This window comes from Rhinolophus sinicus, linkage group LG04 (genome assembly GCF_036562045.2).
Source record: "Rhinolophus sinicus isolate RSC01 linkage group LG04, ASM3656204v1, whole genome shotgun sequence".
Classification (NCBI taxonomy): Eukaryota; Metazoa; Chordata; class Mammalia; order Chiroptera; family Rhinolophidae; genus Rhinolophus; species Rhinolophus sinicus.
The window spans coordinates 78312164-78327559 of record NC_133754.1 but is presented as its reverse complement, the minus strand read 5'-3'; the positions used below and the strand labels follow the sequence as shown (position 1 = coordinate 78327559).

Here is a 15396-nt window from a genome sequence, read left to right as displayed (position 1 = left end):
AACCACTAACTATTTACTATATTTATTTTTATCTGTACCTGTGTCTTCTTAACAAGCATTATTTTTGTTACTCACAGTAGATTTGTCTTACCCTGCATTTCTTTTCAGCTTTGTGTTTTAACTTTGTGCCTCAAACATGATAGCTAAATTCACTTGCATTCTTCTGTGTGAAGCTGTAAGCTCAATTTGTAGTTTTGCTTGAATTTAGCAATACAAAAAAAAAAAAATCACCAAAATATGATTTCATTTTTGTGGTTAATTATTTCAATTCTTTGATTTGTAGATTTCCTCAGGAAACAAAATTTCCTCTAAAATGAACAATAGCAATTGATTTCCTCTTGTGTTCAATAGAGCTGTTCAATAAAGGAAACACTTTGAAAATTTTATGATGTGCAAAGTTGTATTTACAGTTTGATTAACATAATTGATACTAAATCATAAATGGTAACTTATTAGGGACAATATGAATTGTGAATAAGAAAAAGCTATTTTCTTTCTTTTTCTTTCTTTTTTTTAGTATTGTGTTTAAAGAACTTAATTTAAATCTTTAATCTAAATAAGTTGGGGTAAACTAGCTTTTCTCTGATGTCTGCTTATTCTTTTGGGTGAGCTTTTCCAAACTATTATAAAGATAGGAGGACAGTGTACACAGAAGATATTCAAGATGACAATCAGGAATTTGTAATTCTTACAGTAAATAACAAGGGAAGCATGAGTGATATTGACCAAAAGGTTACTTAATCAATCCTTTAGGTTTGGCTATTTCTTTTTATTTCAGTTGCTAGATAGACACATAAGCTCTTGGAATTTTAGAAGTACAGATGACTTTATAGATGTTTGTTATAGGCCTGATAAACTGTAATCATTGGCCTCAAGGGCTTTTAAAGATACACAACATCCAACTAAAATCAGATTACTTCCTAAAGTACAATTTAAAAATGGTTATTTGGAATTAGGAACATGTTATGAAACAATGTAATAATGTGTTAGGTTCTCTGGCCAAGTTTCAAAGCATGTTTAAATAATATATTTAAAATAGAAGATGTGATCACCATAAATGTAGTGTCCCTAAGTCAGGGACTGCCTGCCCATTCACTTAGTCAATTAAATATATTGCAAGAGATTGAGGAAAAAAAAAAAAAAATGACCACATAATGGAATTTACTTTAAGACCCAGCAGTATTTTCCAAAGGACTGCCATAGTTAGTAATATGGTTTTTCAAGGAGCTGATAAAAATTAACCCAATCAGTTTGAGATTGCCATATGAGTATACTTGTGGTAGCCAGTTCAACCAAAAGTATTTGGTCAACTTTCTTTCTAATAGTTTTCCTCATTTTTTCAAAGCCCCTGCCCACTGATGTAGTTAAGGTTCTGTTCATTAAATGCTTTATGCTAAACAGTCATGCCGTGACCCTTTTCCTTGTGTAGGAATGCATTCACCATCAAAGTGCTTTAAAACAATTTAGTACTAGTTAGGCAGCTGTGTTTTTTAACCTTCTCATCTTCAGCCTCGAGTGCAGGACAGTAGGCAGAAAACTGCTTTTTGAAGTCACATTGAAATCATTGATTTCCATCAGAAATCTATCAGTGGCAGCAACACATTACAGTGTAGTTTAAATCCTCGAAGAGTTTGAACAATGTACAAACATAGAAAGACAGATGCAAAGGACTTTTTTATTGTTTGAAATCTCTAACATCCAAATATCTTTGTCTTTGATGGTATATTTGAATGTTATATCTTAATTTATTGTGCCACTGTAGAATTGCTTCACAAATAAAGAAAACTCAGATATTTGGTGCTAGAGATGTTCTGTAAAGCTCTAGAATACCTAAAATTATCTTTGCATTACTAATTTATTAACATTTAATTGGTATTGATTTATAAACATTCATAACATTACCACAAGGACACATCTTTACTAGTGAGGTATATGTTCATATTACTACGTTAAAAAACGTATTGATTATCTAATTTGCCAGATTGTAAAATTGTATCATGGGCTATATAGAAAAGAGAATACCCTTTACATTCAGAGATCCAAAGGGACAAGTCAAGACAGAATGGAAATATGCATGGTCTAATTCAGACATTGGCAATTTTTTTTCTATCAATAGCCAGACAGTAAGTTTAGACTTTGCAGGCCATCAGGTCTCTGTTTTAGTTTCCTAGGGCTGCAGTAACAAATCACCACAAACTTGGTGGCTTAAAACAACAGAAATTTATACTTCATTTCTGAAGGTAGGAAGTATGAAATTGAGGTGTTCGCAGGGCCATGGTCCCTCTGAAGTTCTAGAGAAGAATCTACGACTCTCTCCTAGCTTCTGGTGGTTGCTGGCAACCCTTGGTGTTCCCTGGCTTGTAGCTACATCACTCCCATCTCTGCCTCTGTCCTCACATGGCCTACTTTTGTCTGTGTGTCTTTGTATCCCAATCTCCCTCTTCTGTTTCTTGTAAAGTTACCAGTCATTGGATTTAGTACCCACCCTAATTCAGTATGACCTTATCTTAACTTGATTGTAACTACAAAGACCTTATTTCCAGATAAAGTCACATTCACAGGTCCTAGGGATTAAGACTTCAACCTTTTGGGGAGATACAATTTACTACAGTTGCTGTTGCAAGCACTCAACTCTGTCTTTGTAGGAAGAACGCAGCCAAGGATAATACGTAAACAGATGCACGTGCTGTGTTCCAGTAAAACCGTATTTACAAAAACAGGTGATGGTTTAGATCTGGCCGGTGGACTACAATTTACCAGTGCCTGGTCAAACTAATTGAAGCAAAAACTGCAGCAAAGAAAAAAAAACAATTTTCCCTTGCTTCAGTCAGTCCAGTTTTAAAGTATAAAAATACATACATAAGTGTATATATAGCTGTAGTTATTTTAAAATAGATGTCAACCTAGGGCAAAAAAAAATGGAACTTTTATAATGATTTCAAATCTCAAAGCTCTATTCCTAAAAATGATTAAATCATAATATTTTTCTGGCCAATTACAAGCTTTTTAGATGATCATTTAGTTATAGGGGTCTACATGGACTGTCAGCCAATGAGATTGAGACTATTTTAGCAATAAGATTTTTCTTGAATTCAGACATATTTATTCACTCTATTAGAAAGATTGTACCTGTTGACCCCACTAAATGTACACTCCACGGGAGAAGGGACACTTTTTTATTCAATGGTTTGTCCTCAGCATAATAGAAGAGACTCTAATACGTTATAGTCATTCAATACATAGTTATCTAATGTGACTTTTGTATGTTGTAATAAAAATAGTGAATTGACGTATTTTTGTTTTAATACTGTTGTATAAAAATAGTCTGTGCCACCATACCTGGAAATTATTTATTGTCTCTGAAAGTGAAAGGGATGCTACAATAAGAAAAATCCAATTTCTATTAAGAATTATTGGAAGAATTTATAGAGAGAATAATGGGATAATGAATGGGAAGGGGTCAGTAAATAATATTAGCTTTTTGTTTGTTTGTTTGTTTGTTTTAAATCAGATTCATGGACTAGAAGAAAAAGGTAGGGAAGTCAAGATACGTTTCAACAGCTAAGCTAAAATATTAGCAACTACTTTTAACAGCCCGGCTCAATTCAATAGCAGAGAACTATGGACCCCCATGTGAGGTAACTCTTTTCCGGCAATATGAGTAGGGAAGGGTACAGATTGGTTGAAGAGGTAGCAGGGGGAGCAGTCCACCATTTCCAAGCATAGGGGAATGCTGTGGTCATTCCAGCTCGCAGAGTTTCACCACTGTACTTATAGCAGAATGGAAGGCAAACGTTTGAACAAGAAAGGTATAGAACTTGTAATGTCACTCAGAAAGAATCAAGACTGGTGACAGCATAGATGTAAGCTTAGCCAGTGTTGAGAGAATCAGAATCAGCTACAAGACTCCATGCTGGAAGCACATTATAGAGTGGAAAGATGTGTAGGATGACAGCTGAGGTTGAAGAAGAGGGAGAGAGACTCTTCAGGAGAGGGACTCTATGTGGAAGAAAAATATGTAGAAGTCACAGCCCTGAGGATGTGGAACCAAAGAGAAGACCAGAGGCCCCTAGGAATCATCTGTGTCGAGTAGATTGTGAAATTACTAACATAAGAAGTAAAAAAAAAAAAGTGAATTAGGAAAGAAGGAGTGCCTTGAGGGGAAATACCACAGGGCTGAAGACAAGGCCTTTAGGGACCTTCAGATTAAAAGGAAAGACAGACAAAATGGGAAAGAATAAAGATAAAGGGGACCATTTAAAATGCGACCAGCCCTGGGCAACTACCTGTCTGCTACACCCCATGTATTAGGTATGATAGACTTTCTACTTGCACTTCCCCATCCCTGTCGGATCAGTAAATTTGGGGGGAAAAGAGCCTTCCTAAGCAAACAAACACAATTTGTCTTGTTCCTTCTAACTATTTCTTGCTACTGGCAGTTGCAAGAAATTATCCCATCAAATTAGCCACTTGAACTGACTTACATATCAGGACAGTGCTGATTAAATTCATTTTCTAGAAAGGAAAATGCATTTTAAGGAGATTAGAAAAGAAGAATCAGCTTTTTCCACAATTCAAGACATTTAAGTCCTTGAAACATGAAAATTGTGCCCTCTGAAAGACGTCTTTGTAAAAAATAATAAAATGTTCAGTGCATTTGACGAAGTTTCTGCTCAAAGAGACTCCAAATTTGTTCCTGCTCTTTAAAAAAAAAAATGAGAAAGAATAAAAATAGTATAAGTTTTTGTAAGAAAAAGGGAACTTATTTATGAGTGAATGAAATACTGCAAGAGAAAACTTTTCTATTGTGCAAAATTTAAGAAACATATTGAAGCCAATTTTTAGCTAGTTTCTGGAGTCAAATTTAAGCTTGAGCTTAAGTTTCTATTTTGTATTAATGTGAAAAATCATATATAGTAGTTCAAACAAGACCTATAACTCTCATTAACAGAAAATGTGCCTCAACTGCTAGTAATACAAGCTAATTTTCATTTCCTGTTGAAAGCAACTTTCTTAGATAGAAATACTATTACTTTCCACCATTCGCCAAATTGAGAAGGATGTAGTCAGTTGTCTTTAGGGGGCTGTGGTGCTGACATCATGCAAACCTTGTATCTTTACAGAGAGGCCAATGAGAGTTGAACCCTGAGCATAATTTGTAACAACGAGGACTGATGTGCACCCAGAAGGAATGAAGTATGGATGTGAAAGAACGGAGGCCTTACTGCTCCCTGACCAAGAGCAGACGAGAGAAAGAACGGCGGCATACAAATTCCTCTGCAGACAATGAGGAGTGTAGGGTCCCAACACAGAAGTCTTACAGTTCCAGTGAAACCTTGAAAGCTTTCGATCATGATTCCTCACGGCTGCTTTATGGAAACAGAGTAAAGGATTTGGTTCACAGAGAAGCAGATGAGTACACCAGACAAGGTAGGTCACTGTTCTAGGAAAACAAGCTTGCTCGAACTTGTCTGTGTCACCTTTTTACCTTCAGGGTGACATGATTATTTTTTTAAGTTCCATGTCCTATCCTCTGATTCAAAATTTGAGATATTATATTATCTCAATACATATTATGCATAGTATATGTGAGGTTTGTGACTGCACATGGCCAAAGCATTTGGACATAAACTTGAAACCCAAGTCTCCAGGGCTTTCATACAGTCTCATGAAAGTGCTCATGAACATTGTTTTTATAGTTAGAACTGGTGCCAGGAGAACAGGAACTATTGGTGACGAACCTCATCTTTCCGTCATAAGAAAGGAGGGATTCTTATTCTGTATCATCTTGTGATCCATCTATCCCAGCTTTTGGTATCTGTCTGTTTACTCAAGAGCCTGCAGTGGAGACCTTCCGAATGCTCTCTCGCAGGCAATCTAGGACACTGAGGTTGTACCTTAAACCATCCTTGTTTCCCATCATATAATCCATTATGGTTTGGTGAGTCACATATATTCGTTGAACATTTTTACACTGTGTTTTCTGCCTGCATTTTCTACCAGTGAAATAATGACTTCTGTAACTTTACTTCATAAACCTAAACCTACTAATTTATATGCTTTGAGACAGTAGCTTATTTTAAATTAGGCAAATATAGTTATATTTTGCTTCTTCTAATGCAGTCCTGAGATGTGGGCAAGATTACTACTAATAAAAATTAAATCCTCTTACATTCTTATTACACAGTCAATTTACATAGATCTTAGCGTCCCTTAGCTAATTTAATCAGGAAATGAAGAAAAATAAATTAAACTTCAAAAATAAAGAATGTATTCATTCTTTTCCAATCACCTTACAGACAGTGTGACTAACAGTTTGATATTGGGTAGGAACAAATTTAAGAAAAAGTAATAATGCAATAAATCATTCAAAAGTTTGCAAATTTTCCATGCTTCTTTTCTTCCTTGCATTGTGGAAAGAGCCATACCAACTAGATTGAAATAGCGTTCACTCACCCAAACGAGTTAACATCAAAGAAGACTCATTTGATTTACGAAAGCGAGATTTTTTTCATCCCCTAAAACATGTCTTACTAATTACAGGTTATCAAATTTGTTGAAAGGGGACAAAACAGCTTAAGATTTTTAATCCTTTTTTAAGGGAAGATGTAGAATACAAATTTGAGATATGTACTCTTGTTAAATCACGGGATTTTAGTTCACTGCACGATGTATTATAATTCTAAACCCAATTTTTTTCTTTCATATTGTCTACGCAGCTGACATTGATTTTCAGGGTACATTTTTCAACAATTTAAAACATAGTAGGTATTTGTAGAAATGCATGCAATCTGAAACCAATGTAAAATCTTGCTTTTTGTAACAAACATAACTGTTTAATACCCTATTGGATAAAAACACGTTGTGAAATACTATTAGAAAAAAAAAGGCAGCGTATGTGGCATGACACGTTGAGGAGGCTCATCTCCACCCTAAGCAAGCATTCAGTTTTGGCAGAGCGGAGGATGCTCAAACAGGTTAAAAATAGCAAGCTGAAATTTTCACCTCCTAGGCAGCATTAATCCAGTGCAGACTGTTGTTGATGACATGGCGATACCATCTGTGGAAACCCCGGAACCGAAGTTCTTAGGGGGCCAAAGAGTACTATCACTCAGCTGCTTGCCAAGCAAGGACAGGAGGAGGAGAGGGAGGAGAGGAAAGAGAGTGAGCGGAGGCAGCCATTGGAGGCCTCTTGTCAGAGGCCCCTGAATGGAGTCATGAGCAGAGGTTTAAGAACAGAGGTGAAGGGAAAGCAAAGGTGCAGTGTGTGACGGTGCTACAATTCACTGATGTGCATAGATCAGAAAGTATTCAAAACATAAATGGAATGTACTGCTATTTATAGCTAACATGCACTCACTCATTCCTCACTGCACTCCAGTTAGTGTGCTAATAAGCATGTCACGTGCACTATCATTTAACCCTCGCAGTACCATCTGAGGGAGATCCCAGGAATGTCCTCCTTTCACAGATTGAAACTTTTCCAGGCTTGGAGAGGCCTGAGGTCCCATGGAAGAGCTGGGACTTGAACCCGGGGCCCTGGCACTCAGACTTTTAACCTCTGTACAATTGCCACAGCAGAAAACAGGCCACTCACTATAATAGTTGCCCTTTCATTTATCAGAGTCAATTTCAGCCAATTTTGATGGGGAAGATAGAGAGAAGTGAGGAACCTGGAGACGTATTTAGGAAATAAAATTGGTATGATTTTGTGATTTGATCGATGAGGATGAGGGAGATGGAGGCATTGCAATACTTGTGCTTTCCTACGGTTTGATATGGGGACTGTTTGTAGCAGGAGCAGTAGAAGGGAAGTCTGCTATCACATGATGTTTTTCTCCAGCGAGCATAATGAAAAATCCTCCTAGGCTTTCATTTTCTTTGAACCTGACAAATGTCAATTTTTCATCACTGACTGTTATGCTGTGGGATTAATTATTTAATTGACAAAATGTGCTTCCTGCCACAGCTCATGACATCATACACATCATAAAAATGAAAGATTAAAAATGTTAATAGTAGCCAAAGATCCTTGAAACAATTCCAAAGAATCATGCTAATTTAGTTCGTCCATGGACTTTTAAAACAACTTGTCAGTCCTACATCCACTTATCCTTTGAGTGACATAGGAAAATGCACCTTCAGCTGGAGGAAGTGATAAGAAGAGGCCCCATTAATGCAATTACGTGAATTCGAACCTAAAATTGTACTGTTTTAATTTTTATTGACCAATTTTATGGCCTGTTATCAAACTTCATTTTAATCATTTTTATGGCTTTACTATTGTTAAGTACATGTTATCATTAGATACCTTGAAGGTGGGGATGATTTCATTTCCACAGTAGTGTGTAATTTGACTGGATCTCACACAGATCTCTCTCTCTCTCTCTCTCTGAATCTCTTCATGTGGTTTATTAGGTGTTGGAAATAGTTTCTCTTTTAGCAGCTGCAAAGCTCTCTGTAGGTGTGATAGGGTTAGGGTGACAATGGCTTGTTTTGCATTCTTGGATACTATTTTCTTTGATTCATCTTTGAAGAGAATTTATCCTGTCAGGTCTGAGACACATTTCTTATAAAACAGCTGCATAAAATCATCCCACAGTTTTAGAGAAATGATTAAATAAAAGATCTTTTTCCTCTGTACAATGTACACTGCCTGTAGTGTTCATGACCAAACTCATGACTTATCAACTCCAACAAGGAATTTTGGCCATGAGGGTGAATTTTAAAATGAGATGATGTCTGGAAATAAGAATACTTTGGTTCTACAGAACTGTAAGCCTGAAAAGAACATCTCTGGGACAGTCTCAAATGAAAATGTTTACCAAATAGTCAATAATTGGGGTTGGGCTTATGAATTTCAGAATTTTAATAAGAAAAGACCACCATTTATAGAATGGCCATGGGGAGGAAGGTCATCTGTTTTTAAATTGAAAAAAAAAAAAAACCAGATAGCATTATGTCTATGTTTATACATACCTGAAATCAAAAGAGCAAATAAATTTGCCAAGTAGGGAAGGGAAGAAGGAAAGCAGATTGACAAAGACAGGCACTCGCTGACTTCTAAGTGTGACTAATCTCCTCGGGTCTTCCCTGAGAGTGTGCTTCTTGTCCCAAAAGCTCTCTCCTCTCCTCTCCGTTGCTTTGGGATTTGCCTTCTCTTTCTGCTTGTCATCATCAGTGCCCAGCTGCCCCCAGCTCCTACAAACATGGCTGCTTCTTCTCACCTCATGATATTGCTGGTTCCAGGCCAGTTCAAGTGTAGTTTGTGGGAAAGTAGATTTGCAAGTCTTAATTTTTTGCTACTGCATCTCCACAGCGGGCTGCATGCTGGCCCCAGTCCATCTTTCATACAAATATTTCAGATGCTAGACCTTCCCCTTACCAAGGATAACCCTCTTTGGTGAAACGAAAGGACATTAGAGGAACAGTCTGCATGCTCATGTAAATAGGTATCCAGGATTCTGGCATGCTGGTGACGTGAATGATGCCTCACCCACCTAGCTCCCAGCCAACTCCTTATGTCCTCCCAGCTGAGCAGTGATCAGGGGTGCAAATGAGATCTAGAACTCTCTTAGGCTTTAGTACTCAAGAAGTTATACCAACTGAATCAGAATCACTCTTGTGAAGAGAACAGGACAAACACGGTGAGGTACTTTCCCCCCATTGAGCCAGATGAGACTCTGAATGGGGTGATGCCCTAGGGTGAAGATCAGAAAGAATGCTGTGGCTTTGTGGTGCCAGAGGGACTGGCCTGCTTCTCTCATGGGCCTTGCTGGAGTGAATGTTGCCTTGCAAGAACAGCTGGTTTCCTGGACCCCTCACAAGCTAGGGGCACCTAAACAGATGCATTTTCTCCACTCTGATATTATGCGAGTGCCAACTAAGGAAACCATGGAGTGAAAAGGCTTGTTCCTAGAGTGTGACAGGACTTCCTACTGTTTCTTAAGGCACCCCAGGAAAGCAACAACCTGCTTCCTGATACCCGACATGTAGGAAGGGGGATAGGATGCAAAACAAACAGATCAGGAAGCTCATCGTGAAAAGGAGCAATGGAGATGAGAGAGGGAAACTTGAACCAAAATAAAAAAAATTGTATAAGAGCACTTACAGAAATCTACATACCGAAAAGAAAAAAAAAGCAACAACAACAAAACCAACAAAAACAACTAAGTGCTGTGTTGGAGCATAATTTACAAACTGAAAAAAATATATATGATAGATTAGTTGAATTAGCTGAAGAAGAGAGGGTGGTCATTGTTGAAATTCAAATTAATAGTATCAAAGACCAAGTAGAAGAAATAACTCAAAATGGAAAACAAAGTTCCAGGTAAAATTAAGAAGAAAACAATTCTCTCTCTCTCTCTCTCTCTCTCTCTCTCTCTCTCTCTCTCTCTCTCTCCCTCTCGCTCTCTCTCGCTCTCTCTCGCTCTCTCACACTTCCCTACCTCTAAACACATCCTTAAAAAATTCTTTAATTTTATAGATAAACATATTTTACAAGATTCTAGAGAGAAAAAAACAAGTTACTTTTACTGTTACTTACAAAAGAAACAAAAGTAAGACTAATGAATTTCTCATCTACAACAGTAAAAGCCAGAAGACAATGGAATAACATCTACTGAGAGAAAATCTTACAACCCAGGGATATTATACACAGAGAAGATATCGTTGCTCTCTGAGTAAATGCAAGATATTTAAGGACATGCAAAGATTCAGAGAATGTATCACCAACGTACACCATGTAAGGAAGTACTCAAGAAGTTATACCAACTGAATCAGAATCACTCCTGTGAAGAGAAGAAACAGTGATGAACAACCAACTTTGCAGTGTATGTGCTATTAAATCCCAAATGATGATGACAGAGCAGCTAGAAGGAAAAAAAAGGCTAGTACTAGCGCTACTTACCTATCTCAGCAAAATCCAGCAGTTGGAGGAAAGAGGTAGGGAAGGTGTTCCAAAATCAAATCTGAAGAGGGAGAAGGGGAAACAGTTATAGAACAGAGCTCTAGTGAAGGGAAATAATTGCTATCTTGCATTCATATAATAATGAAAAACATGTATTTGAATATGAATGTCAGGAAAAGGAAGGTAATCATTAGTAGAATAAAAAAAGCACAATAGACCTACCTAATTAGCAGGAGGAAAAGGGGAATGAATAGCAAGCTGATCAATTTAGCAAAAACAGATCCAAAGAAAAGAGGAAATAAGTAAAATCATTAATAACCATAAAACAAGGTGGAAGAAATCAAATCTACTGTATTACATACTATATGAAATATAAATTCACTGAATTTTAACACAAACAAAAACTATTCAGTCGGTTATAAAAGTTATTGGTATTTATAAGAAATACCATCAAACCTAAAATAATTTTAAAAAATGGTTGAGAATAACTAGATGGATAAAAATATATCAGGTAAATACAAACAAAAAGAAAGCAGGGATGGCAGTCTTAAAATTAGGAAAGGTGGAATTTACAATTAAAAATACAAAACAGGATAAAGAGGACAATAAAGGGTAAAAGAAAGATGACAGCTCTTAAATTGCGTACATTAAACAATATAATAACTAAATTTATAAAGCAAAAACTATTAGGAAAAAATAGTTGTTAAAATACCTTTATTGTGGGATACTTTGGTTCACCTCCTTCAAAATCAGACAGTCCAAACGACAAAAATAAAACAGCAATTACATAATATCAATAAAAATTCAGCAAATATATATATTATATATATATATATATATTATGTATGTTTATATAATATGTATGTATACACGGACATTTATAATTTTCAGATAGAAGTGATACAGATTTTCATATTTCTGTGGAATAGTTACAGAAACCAAATGTGCATTTAGCTACAAAAAGAAACATTTAAAAAATCAGAAAAGAAGAGACTTTATAATTCAAAACATTTGATTGTACAATTTAGTAAAATTAGAAATCAATAATAAAATATAAATAAACAAAATTCCTTTTCCCCCGTGGATTATGACACCCATAGATCACGATAAGGAGAAATAGAAAGCAATGAAATAAATAAAAGTCTGCTTCCAAAATTTATGGGAAACAGTGAAAGCCATAAATATATTGTCAGATAATTTATTTAAAGACTGAACCAAATTTGCTATACATCTTAAGAAGTGAGTAAAATATCAGAAAAATAAACCAAATTAAAGGGAAGAAGTAAACAACCAAGATAAAATGGAAATTAAAAACAAAAGAGCTGATTCTTTTAAAAGACTAAGAAAATGGAAGGCCCCTCATGATTCCTATTAAAGAATAATGAGAAGAAAAGTAAGGAGACATTACTGGAGACACTGTAACAACTAAAAGGGACTGTTCCTAACAACAAATTTTAAAAATCTAAAGGAATTTATTTTTTCTTTTAGTGAAATATGATTAACTCCAAAATATGATTAACTCCATAATGCTATTATTACAAAATATAGAGAAAATGTCTCAAATCAATTATCTCAGAAGAAATTAGGAAGGTGATTAAAAGTGGCAACACTGAAAAGTTAAAAATAGGTTCCTAGGTGAATTTTGCATAACCTTCAAAGTACAACTAACTCCAATGTTCAAAGTTATTCAATACCACACACACACACACACACACACACACACACACACACACACACAGAAAGATGGGAAGCACTAAAATTCATATTATGAAATTGACATAACCTTAATTATAAACTTATTAAAATAGTACAAAAAAGAAGCTGTCAGGACCAAAATCACTTCTCAATATATGTATAAATATTCTAAGTAACTATTTGCATATAAGAATCTATCAATGTGCAAAAAGAACAATAGGCTAGATCAAATTAATATCAAAGTGGTACTAATCGTCGGTGATAATGCCAGGATTTTTCAATGTTAGGAAATCTATTAAAATAATTAGATTAATAAATCAAAGTAGAAAAACATGATTTTATCAGTAGATGATGAAAAGGTATGGGATAAAACAGCAACCAGGCCTTATTAAAATAAAACTCACTAAGTAAAACAAGAAGAAAAAACAAATATGTAAGATGATCAATTGAAAACATTAAACAGCATTTTCAATGGTGAGAATCCTAGGACCATTTCAGTTGAAATCAGGAACATAAGAAAGACTCATCTACTCTCACAAATAACTATTCGAAATTATTTTAGACATTTCAGCAATTGCTGTGAGAGGAGAAAATTAAATAAGTTTTATTATTTCGGAAAAGTTAATTTAGGACTTTTGTTAAATATGTGATTGATTGTATACATATGAAAATCATGTCTCTCTAGAAAGAAAATAAAAGTTAAGCAAATTGGTACTTGAATACATGATAAATATATAGACATCAGAGGTAATGTAACATAATATTTAAAAGATGATCTGTGATTGAGTCCTAGATCTGCCATTCATTCCCTTAGTGGCAAGTGACATCCTTGGCCAAGTAACTTGCTTGGACAAATTACTTAATTTCTATGTGCTTTAATTTTCTTCTATGTAGATTGTGATTTAGTTTTTAAACTGTAATTTGTTGAGAAGAAAATGAGTCAATATATATCAGCTGCTTAGAATAATACTTGATGCATGTTACATACTATTTTTAAATAATTATTAATCAATAATTGCCTAAATTTGGAAGTGAAAAAAACCACATTCTATCATAATGGCAACAAACACTATAAAATTCTTTGGAACCAATTTTACAAGAAAGATATGGAACCTGATATGAAGCAATCTGTAAAATATGACTGAAAGACGTAAAATAAGATGTGAATAAATATAAAGATAGTCAATGTTTTTAGATAGGAAGAATGATGTAAAAATATCAATTCTCCCAAAATAATTACATAGAAGTCAAGGCTAACTGTTAATTGAAGAAAGTGATCTTAAATTCATATGGAATAATGAATGTCTGAAAATAGCCAAAAACATATTTAAGAGGTGAATACTGAAGATAAAATGGCCTTTATATGTAATATACATAATTTTATTATATATATATATATTAATTTTATTAATATATATAATTTTTTTAAATGCTATGAACCCTCTGTGATCACATCTACACGATATTACATACATAAAGAAATCAATCAATAGAATAGACTAAAATTTCAGAAATAGATCCCAGTATATAGGGAAATTTAGCATGAAACAACAACAAAAAAATGGTTTTTCAGTGGGATTTGATAAATGGTGCTGGCACAACTGGTTATCCATCTGGAAGAATGTAAAATTGGACCCATATCGCTCAGCATATTCAAAAATAAATTAGGATGGATTAAAGACAAATATAAAAAAATAAAGCAATAAGAATTTTAGAAGTTAATTTGAGAGGGGAAATAAAGTAGGAGTGACTTAATCCACGAGCAGCAGAAAGCTCCAAAAACAACGGCTTCAACACCTAACAAAATTATTTTGTTACAAAACAAGGCAAGTCCAGAGGTAGACGCTGTCAAGGACCCAGGTTCCTTCTGTGTGTTTCCTTTCTTTCTTTCTCTCTTTTTTTTTTTTTTTTTTTTGCTCTGCCATCCTTAGCATGTGTCCTTGTCCTGGGGATCCCCAGATGTTTGCTACATTTTCATATTCCTGGTTGAAGTAGAATAAAAGCAAAGGTGAGAAGGCTTTCTCTTACAGTGGACTATTTCGTTTTACTCCCCAGCGATTTCTTCCTACATCTCTTTTTTCAGAGCTGTTATACTTGGCTACGCTTAGCTGCATGAGAAGAGGGAACATTTACTATTTTTACTTTCCAGTTTTATAACAGAGGAAGGCAAGGAAGAAGTAGTTGTGAATTCTGACAGCCTGCCCCCGGGACAATATATACACCCCAAGAATGGGGGAGACCATTCTTATAGAAATAGACGATCCAGAAAAAGAGGCTTCAAAGATTTTTTTTTTTCATTTAAACCTTTTATGTGTAAATAAAAATACCATAAACAAAATGATTATACTGGGAAATATGTTTATAATCCATATGAAAGATATAGGTTTATATATATATATATAAATATCATATACTAAGAGTAACATACAAATTGAAAACAGAAAGACAGGCAATCCAGTGGGAAAATGGCATGACTAGACAGTTCACCGAAGAGCAAATTAAAGTGGTCGGTAAACATATAAAAAGGTAATTGGTTTTCCAATTAGTCTGAGAAAGGCAGTAGTTAATCCAGTTCCTAGATCCCCAGGGCACAGCTCCTATCCTGACTCCCCTCTTGCCTGTACCAGTGGTTTGCTTAGGAAATTCTGCTCAGCTTGGAAAGCAGAAAATTAATGGAAGAGGCTACTGTGGTGGGAGGTTTCTCTGGTTGGAATTCTGAATGCAGTTTTTTCAGAGACAGCCTCATAAGGTGGAAGTCATGCTCTATAGTGCTGTGAACCCGGTTCCTGTGA

General features: G+C 35.2%; 1 protein-coding gene across 14 annotated transcripts in view; it reads left to right on the top strand.

Annotated features, from left to right (window-relative positions):
- TENM3 (teneurin transmembrane protein 3) overlaps window positions 1-15396 on the top strand; it is a 2352866-nt gene that overhangs the window by 1923288 nt on the left and 414182 nt on the right. For all 14 annotated transcript variants that reach the window (XM_074329882.1, XM_074329881.1, XM_074329880.1 and 11 more), the window contains one exon: window positions 5124-5430. In XM_074329882.1, coding sequence (XP_074185983.1) covers window positions 5199-5430 — 232 coding nt within the window. In that variant the 5' untranslated portion in view covers window positions 5124-5198. The remainder of the gene's footprint in view (window positions 1-5123; window positions 5431-15396) is intronic.